Here is a 9,487-nt window from a genome sequence, read left to right as displayed (position 1 = left end):
TACTAGGACAGTAAGGTACACATTAACATGAGTTTGTTTCAGTCGACATATAACTGTTCAAAAGCCGACCCTGAGAACAGATAACTAAACAAAAGCGTTGAAATGAGCATCGAACCATAAACAATTTGAGTGAGAATAGCTGGAAATGTGTGCTCTTTACAGATGAACTTAAGTTCAAATTGTTCAGCAAAAATCAACATGATATGTTGTAGGAGAGAGAGAAGAACAGTACTATAATCAGTTTAAAAACGTAAAATGAAGCATAGTGGGACCGTTGCAAAAATGATGGCACCATGACTGCTGAAAGGCACAGACAGATTCCGATCCATCATGCCATTTCCTCGGGAAATACGACTTATCGGGAAGAGATTCATCTTGCAGTGAGGCTATATGATCCAAAGCATGCAACAAGTGTGGTGAAACGATATCTTGATGATGACGAGGCCATTGAAACAATCACAACTATGACTTGGCTTGCACAAAGTCGAGGTATGAACATTCTTAATGAAAATGAGCTGTAATGAGTGTCTCGTGTAAAACAAATTGCTGAAATTAAATATATTATTTCACTGTACAACATATTTGCTTCCTTTCTTTTTTAACAATTTGTACCGTTGATAGATTCGCCAATATTCTATCAACATGAATAATGTTTTTTGTTTTCAGTATTTAAATATGATATTTAATATTCACTCAACATGAATAGTGTCATTTGTTTTCAGTATTTAAATATGATATTTAATATTCTATCAACATGAATAATGCCTTTTGTTTTACAGTATTTAAACATGATATTTAATGTTCTATCAACATGAATAATGTTTTTTGTTTTACATATTTAAACATGTATCGTGTATTTTTATCGTAGCACTTTGTATATATCGACTATTTTGAGTTTAGCTTCCATTTAAGCTGCAAATGCTAGTTTAGCTCAGATAGCTATATATCGTGAAAGCCAGGTTTTTCAAATAGCTATATATTTAGCTATATATCGTGAAAGCCAGGTTTTTCAAATTTAGCTATATATCGTGAAAGCCAGGTTTTTCAAATAAGATGGCCCTCCAGTGGCACAACAGCACTTCTGCGGACTTATACCACTAGAAACCGGGTTTTGATACCCGTAATGGGTACAGCAAAGATAGCCCAACGTGTAAATTTGTGCTAACCTACAAACAAATACAAAGAGGATGTGCAAATAAAAATCCAAGCCTAAGCATTGTATACTTTAGTATTAGCAACACTTAATATAACAACGAATAAAATGCCGATCTCGTCGTTTGATAAGTGCTGTTTGGGTTTGGGTTTTGTTTCGGTTTGGCTTCTTTTGAATTTCGCGCACAGCTACTCGAGAGTTATTTGTGCTAGCTGTCCTTAATTCAACAGTGAGAGACTTGAGGGAAGCTAGCTTGTCAACACCACTCACCGCCACCACTCGGGCTACTCTTTTACCAACGGATAGTGGGATTGACCGTCATGTTACAATACTCCCACGGCTGAAAATATCGAAACCCGGTTTTTAGCGTTTTTAGACTTTAGACTTACCCCTGAGCCACTGGGAGGGGACATATATACAAATATGAGAAAGGTGTTTATGAAGCTTAAAGTGTTGGCATTTTCATGCAAAAGTCGAATGCCCCCTCATTTTGTCGCACTTTTTTATGCTGTAATTGCTTTTTTTATATTTCCAGTTCCTATGGCTACGTGTGGTTATGATGTCAGTGACCTCAGAGTTGACATTGAACTACAGGTTCACTTACCAGTCATCTACCTGACAAACTTTCTCAGCATTCTTATAAACCTGCTTTACAGCCTAGTTGTTGCTCGACTTCTCCCGCAGAGGAACTTATAAACATTTTAACGGTTACATAAAAACTCGCCAGTTCGGATCCCCCTCCCCCTTTACTTTTATGAAAAACGTCTGAATGTCATTTGACTTAGTCTTGCAAGTTCAGGTATAAATAGATGAGACACAGGCCTATAATAGCTAAATGGTGGAAAATGTTGTTTCTTATCTACTCCATAGGTTTGCTGGTTCCCGGGTTTACTTTAGCTGGGTTTTCCTTAGATGACGTTAACGACTGCGGTAAACCCGTAAACTGCTACGATGTTCGACGACGTGGGTTCTACCAAAGCGGGGTTTATAGGATCTGGCCTCTGTACTTCAATAAACCCGTCCAGGTTTTCTGTGATATGTTGACCGAAGGAGGAGGATGGACAGTAAGAATTTATTAATTCGAGAAAACTTTTCGTTATTTTTATATCCAGTTGTTAAATAGAGTTTCAAGAAATAAACACAGGATTTACTTATTTAAAAAAAATCAATGAGAAACAGATACTTTTTCACAGAAACTTTGCTTCCCCAAATTCTGAAATTGTAACAAATTTAAAAAAAATCTCGTGCCTAATTTATTCATTATTTACATTGGTCACGACTGAAAGGTTGTTCTTTCAACATCTGATAACCAAATGGGTGATTATACATTCAGATAGACCGAGAAGTTTCGTATCTTCTTTCAATCTTTACAGATCAGTTTCTCCGATGAAAGAAGTTTCAGTTTTTTTTTACATTGTATTTGATATACTGATCCTGACATCAAAAGATTTTATTTGTTGAACGTTGTCTCACAATTACTCACAAGAGACTTTACAAAAATTTACGCTGATCTGTTCCAACATGGACAAAATTATTGGAATATGTAGAAATGAAATTAGTAAATTTACACCAACCTGGCTTTAGTGGGTAGTAAAGGTTAAAAGTTCATACAACAGTTAGAAAACGTCAAGTGCCACTATATTAGTAATGACTCTACGTCATTAAGAAACAATGATTTTTTTTCGTTTTCTGATAAAGAGGTGATTGGGTGTTTGTTAAGCACAAAGCAGCACAATGTGCTATGTGTGCTCTGCCCACCAGGGGTATCGAAACCCAATTTTTAGCGTTGTAAGCTTACAGACTTACAGCTGAGCCACTGATGAGCTTGATAAAGAGAGTTTTGTTTTAGTTGTTTTAAGACTGTGTGTCGCTAGCATCATCAAATGGCAAACTTTAAAAGCAAGTGGTTGTTTAAAAACAATTTTAAACATATTCACTTGCTTTTACGTAAATATAGAATGTCTTAGATTGGGAAGTTATTCCAGTTTGAATCTTTCTTGATCAGAGTAACCGAACTGTTTTAGTTTTGTTTTGTTTTTTCATAATAGGCTACTATGTCAATATCTACACCAGTATTGAACTGTTCGAAATCCATAAGCCAATAAAGATCTCCGAATTAAATAATAACTCGCATAGTGTACACAGTATTGACAGAAACACGGAATTTAGTTCCTCTTGTCTCAAGGACGCCATCTTTGTTCTAATTTCATAGTTATTTCACCTAACGTAAAACCCAGGTATAATTTATAGCTTTGTGATTTATAATTTTCTTACTTTCATTCGGATTTTTTTTTCTTTACTTATTTACTTAAAAATAAATTATTTCCAATTACTCTATTGTTTTTGTGTCTTTATTTTCTCTTTGATTAATGTTTGAAAAAGCAGACCATGAAAGACTTTCAGGCGTTGAACGAAGTCTTTGGCCCCGAAACTGTGTATAAAAATGTTTGTTTGTAGTTGAGCACAAAACTACACACAAGGCTATCTGTGCTCTGCCCGCCACAGGTATAGAACCACGGTTTTTAGTGTTGTAAGTCCGCAGACATACCGCTGTGCCACTGGGGTTGCGTGTGTAGAAAAATAGCATTAAGGTTATCCAGTAAATACACTCCGAGATATCTTCCTGCTATGTTACTAAGGAGACACGTTGTTATTTGATGAATTGTCTACAGTAAAATGTTATTTTTTCAAGGTTTTACAGAGAAGAGAACAACTTGAAAGTAACCAAGATTTTTACTTACCATGGAATAGTTATAAACACGGATTTGGGAATTTATCGGGAGAATTTTGGATAGGTAAGTATAACGAATTCTGTAGAGCCAGAGATGGTACTACGCATGCTCAGAAGGTAGATAAATTATTCTTCACATTTAGTTATCTTAAACTGCTTTGTTCGATTTTAACTGTTTTATTGAATGGATTTGTTTGTTTGCATTTTTTTTCTAATTTCGCGCCAACCCACACGAGGACTATCTGCAGTAGCTAGCCCTAATTTTGAAGTGTTAGAATAGAGTGAAGATAGCTAGATAACACCATCCGCCGCCAATTCGTGGACTCCTCTTTTTACAAACGAAAAATGAGGTTGGCCGTCACATTATAACGTCCCCGCGTTTGAAAGAGCGAGCATGTTCGGGGAGGGGATTTAATCCCGCAACCCTCAGATTGCGAGTTGAGTGCCGTAACCATCAGGTCATTTCATTGAATGTAGGTTTATATTCAAGAATGAATATACTAATGTCTTACGACGTCACGTGTGGTTAAAACACATACAACTTATTGTTCCACTGAATGTTTTACCACACTTGAAATGTTGAAAAATCAGATAAGGCTTAGCGTGGGCTAACTCGAATTTAACTGTTTTAGCGATTACTCCTTAGTTACGAATAAAAGAAGCACAGATTCTCCTCAACTTTGACGATATTTTAAGTTTTCTACAACAATTCCACCACTACCCTCGACCCCAGACACATAACCTTACTACAATGTGAGTTTGTTAAAATATACCTTTGTAAGAGAGGTTTATTACGAAAAAATACCCACGATAAAGTACCCACATGATTATACAGCATTTAGGAGATTTAACACCTGTTCACAAGCCTTACCTGTTGGAATGGAAATAAGTTTGAAAGCAAATGTGGAACCTTAAGCTCACGACGTCCACATCTAGCTGTATTATCGGTGAGAGTTAGAAACAAAATTATACTAGATCTAATTCCGCTGGGTCCCCAAAAGTGTTCTGTTTCGAGAGTAAATAAAGCCAACGTTAAGAGTAACAAATATGTTTATTTCTTGCTTTTGAAGTTCACATCTCATGTGCATAATTATTCTCGTGATTCACGGCATGCGCACGTTTTACTGACTTCACGACAGTACAAATTACAACGTTAAGCGTACCTTATGTGACGTCATTTTAGTGTCTATATAGTGTCGTGAGTGGTTCTAAAAGGTGGCCCTTCCAGGCGGCTTTCTGCTGCTTTCGGGGGAAAAAAGAAAAATTCAGGAGCGTCATTTCACAAAAGTATTGGAAGAGCACAGAAGGCTGACCTCTCGTGAGCTTTTCGGTTCAGTTGAGGACCTTAAGCGTTTACATAATTTGTATGTTTGTTAATCCGGCTTGACTGGAAATGTTTTATTGACCCTGTCATTTGATGCCCTCTACAAGGCTTGGGGGCAACCGCCCCTATCAGCCTCCAAAATTAAGCCACTCAGTAAAACGGGCTACTACAAATGAATCGCTGGGGGGTGGTGGTAAATAAAACTTATCTCTTGATTGAAGCTTCCATCTTTCTTTATGGACAATATCATAAAAACCTGAAATGTATAGATTTAATAACTGACAAAATGACACTTTCTCTCCAGATTTACAAATCTGGCTACAACCTTTCATTTTAACCATTAGTCATTAAAATATTGTTAAACACTCCAGAAAGTATTATGAAAAGTTAAAGTAATAAATAATCATAAAAAAAAATGTTTTAAACACACTCCAGATGTCACAATAGTGAATTTTTTGATGAACGAGTAAATCGAAATTATTTTTTTATAGATGTCGCTTTTTTAAAAAGTAATTCCCAATATTAAAATTAAATAGAAAACATCAGATATATTTCAAATGTAACCAAGTGATGAAAACCGCAAAAAAAAGAAGGAACAAATAATTCGTTTTTCAATTTGATTTATTTCAGGAAATGAGCTTATATTTGCATTAACAAATGAAGAAGACATGACTCTTCGATTTGATTTAGAGGCCTTTGATGGCGAAAAGAAATATGCGAGGTACACGTCGTTCCTTGTAAATAGTGAAAGAGAGCTTTACAAAATAACCGTTGGTTCATATCAAGGTACTGCAGGTAAGCATGTGTATCATGAGGATTATTGTAACTACTACAGTGGTTTTAAAACAAACTCTATAAAGAACATAATAAGACGTCAAAGATAATGATAACCATAAGGTATTTTAAAGACAAGGTTCACTTATCAATGTGATTAAATATTGAAAATACATTGTTAGGCTTAACAAAAAGTGGTCCAGTATATTTGTCACTTGCTTTATAATATTGTAAGAATAATTTAACCGATAACTTTTCCTATTTGTTTTCGTAATACCAATAATTCTCAAGTTCTCTAATCATTTAATCAATAAAATCTAATAAGAATTCGTTTAATTTTTCTCCATTAAAACAACAACAAATACTACCAATATTCAAAGAACTAGATGTAAAAATTAAACCGTTCTTCAAAACAAAAATAAGAACGTATAAGTTTGTCATATTGTTACGACAGCAGAAGTCGCGCGATGCTGAAAGCAAGCGCGCTGGAGTTTCTCGATGGATCATGAATTATCCTGGCAACTCTAGTTTGTTCGAGGCGCCCTCTTTTTTAGTATTTTAGCCTAGCGAGAAAATCCAGCGCGATTGGAGAGATATGCAGATAGATTAAAGATATAGATAACTGAGTCAAGAGAACAGTAGGCACCGTAACTAAAGTGTGTGAATCACTGTGATTTATAGCGTTTGTTATAAAGGTTGTTAAGTTTAAAGTGACTGTAGAAATTCTGTGTATTACTAAAATTTGTATCGAGAAAGAATAAACTAGTTTTAATCAAGAAGGGACTTTTATCGCTGAAGTTCCTCGGAAAGAATGTATACCGGAAATTAACAAACAAGCAGATACGTAACAATATATTAATGTTAAGACGATAAAATAAATATACTTATAATGCTTGTTGCTTAATAAGAGTGACATTTCAATGATGTAAAAACTCGTTATACCATTCTTCTTAAACAATGACACGATTTTTTTGTTGTTGTTTTTCATCCAAAGAAAAAACATGATGCAAAAGCAGAGAAGAAAACATCATTAAAGCTTGATTTTGTTTTAAAAAAAAACTTGATTTAATGACATCAAGATCTCGTCGAACTTCCATGATAACTATAACGTGAATATTTTTGGAGTAAGTAATTTCGAATAGATTTAATTTTTATTTATCACAACTAGAATATTTAAGTTAGGGCTAAGTTGTGTCTTAGTTTCGAAGAAAATGTAGCTGTTCATGTCATACTTTAAGATTTTAATTTAGAAGTCACAAAAATCGGGAATTAAAATCAGTGGGGGGGTCCATAACTGGGTTGCGTAAGGTCTTGGAAGTCCTCAAGTTAAGAATGTTTGGGAACCCTTGTTGTATATAACAGTGTTACGGGCACGTTTAACACTGTAACTGCTTACTGTAATGAAACAATTTTCTATAATGTTTCGGAGAAATAAAATACATTAAAAGCACTTTCTTAGGAATCATTAAATGGTATATAAAATAATGATTTTTTTTAAAGGTTAAATAAACAAGTGGACTTTGTTTTAGACTGAAGTATATTATAATTAGAGCTACTCGTAATCCTAATTCTACATGAAAACATCGAAGTTTTTTGAAACAAACAAATTATTTTTTTTAAAGTCGTCCTCCACTGGTTCAGCGGTAAGTCTAATGGCTTATTATGCTATAAACCAGGTTTCGATACCGGTGGTGGGCACAGGACAGATAACACACAAACAAATATAGAAATTCCAAGAAATCGATAATATTTAAAAGTGATGGATTTGTTTTTAACAGGACTAAAGATGGCGGTGACTTGATATAACACTAAGAAGGAAAATAACACAAGGTTTCACGGTCAATAGGATACTTTATTTTATTCTAATTGTTATAACAAATGAATGTGTACGATGACATTTTTAAAAAAACTTAATAGTCACTACTTCATTTATTTCAAGAATATAACCAACCTTTCATCACAATATAACACATAGTTATTTCAAGAATATAACCAACCTTTCATCACAATATAACACATAGTTATTTCAAGAATATAACCAACCTTTCATCACAATATAACACATAGTTATTTCAAGAATATAACCAACCTTTCATCACAATATAACGCATATTAACTTCATTGTTTTTAACACTCTTAGAAATATTACTCTTTCTTTAGGTAAATTTTTTGCTCTGCTATTTTGCTTGGAGTTAAGCACAAAGTTACACAATGGGTTGTTTGTGCTGTTCTCACCACGGGTATCGAAGTCCGGTTTTTAACAATATAAGTCCGCAGAATTACCGCTGAGCCACTGAATGGGTGTTTGCCAACTATTGGGCTACTCTTTTACCAACGAATAATGGAAGTGATCGTCACATTATAACGTCCTCCCTGTTGAAAGGACGAACATGTTTGATGGGAGGGAATTCGAACCCGCGACCCTCAGATTGCGAGTCGAGCGCCCCAATCACCTGGCCATGCCAGGCCCTAATAGAAGACGCCCATCATACAATAAGATCCTCTGACCTAACAACGTTGTTATTATTTTCAGGGGACAGTCTTTCCTATCACAACGGTTCCCATTTCTCAACCCATGACAGAGATAACGACAACTTGCCAACAAGCTGCGCGGTAAGTCGACGTGGTGCTTGGTGGTTTAAAGAGTGCGCCGAAAGTCATTTGAACGGAGTTTATGAACCAAGTGGAAAAACGTTGGCTGGAGAGCAGGGCGTGTACTGGCAGCATTTCAGAAATGATCCAAAGTTTTCATTAAAGAGATCCGAGATGAAGATTAGGCCTGAATTTTAACTGAATTTTGTCATATTCTTAATTTAGATAAATTAATACCTTTACCTTCTTGAGCAGGAATAAAAATCCGTTTTTTTTATGCGACTTAATTTTTGGTTTAATCTTATCCTCGAGTAAGGGCAGATATTTTTTTTCCTGTATGTTCTAAACGTACTATAAACTGCTATGCATTCTATAATTTAAGTCCACGATGTTAGAAAAACACACAGGTTCAAGAAGTCAATTTAACACCGAGATATCCTATAACCCAGAGCGCTTTTGAAGGGTTGACCAGTTTGCCCCTGAAGAATAAAGGCCAGCCTTTCGAAAGGGCTCTGGTTAGAGGGTATCGTATCTTTGTGTCGTATAGTTTAAGGACACGTTTCTGAGTTGAATATTTTACAATCATCAACTTGTAAATAAAACGCAGACGTTGATAGGCCATCAAAAAATAATTCATAAATTAATTGGACCATCACAAAGCTATGACTTATTTTCACATCTCACAACTCTTTTCTACTTATCGACTTAGTTTTATTTGAAAAACACTCTTCTTCATCTAAACAAGGTAACAGTTACTCTTTCTTCTCATCTTCATGTTCACGAGGGAACAATTACTTTTTGCTCTTCATGTAAACAAGGTAACAGTTACTCTTTCTTCTCATCTTCATGTTCACGAGGGAACAATTACTTTCTGCTCTTCATCTAAACAAGGTAACAGTTACTCTTTCTTCTC

General features: G+C 35.1%; 1 protein-coding gene across 1 annotated transcript; it reads left to right on the top strand.

The window, feature by feature from the left end:
- Positions 1-293: 293 nt before the first annotated feature.
- On the top strand, positions 294-8,772 carry LOC106475382 (techylectin-5B-like). Its single transcript, XM_013936064.1, has 5 exons — positions 294-489; positions 2,024-2,217; positions 3,846-3,948; positions 5,839-6,003; positions 8,516-8,772. Exons 1-5 carry the CDS (start codon positions 294-296, stop codon positions 8,770-8,772), a joined length of 915 nt encoding a protein of 304 aa, XP_013791518.1.
- Positions 8,773-9,487: the final 715 nt, after the last annotated feature.

The sequence above is a fragment of the Limulus polyphemus genome, unplaced genomic scaffold, assembly GCF_000517525.1.
Source record: "Limulus polyphemus unplaced genomic scaffold, Limulus_polyphemus-2.1.2 Scaffold8492, whole genome shotgun sequence".
In the NCBI taxonomy this organism is placed as follows: domain Eukaryota; kingdom Metazoa; phylum Arthropoda; class Merostomata; order Xiphosura; family Limulidae; genus Limulus; species Limulus polyphemus.
The sequence above is the reverse complement of the archived record's forward strand: the minus strand, read 5'-3'. Positions and strand labels throughout refer to the sequence as shown.

Bases quoted from the DNA above. Each gene is read 5' to 3' on its own strand.
- LOC106475382 (XM_013936064.1), top strand. From the start codon at position 294: ATGACTGCTGAAAGGCACAGACAGATTCCGATCCATCATGCCATTTCC. The intron at 3,949-5,838 runs GTAAGTATAACG...GATTTATTTCAG, and splicing joins ATCGGGAGAATTTTGGATAG to GAAATGAGCTTATATTTGCA. The intron at 6,004-8,515 runs GTAAGCATGTGT...TATTATTTTCAG, and splicing joins TTCATATCAAGGTACTGCAG to GGGACAGTCTTTCCTATCAC.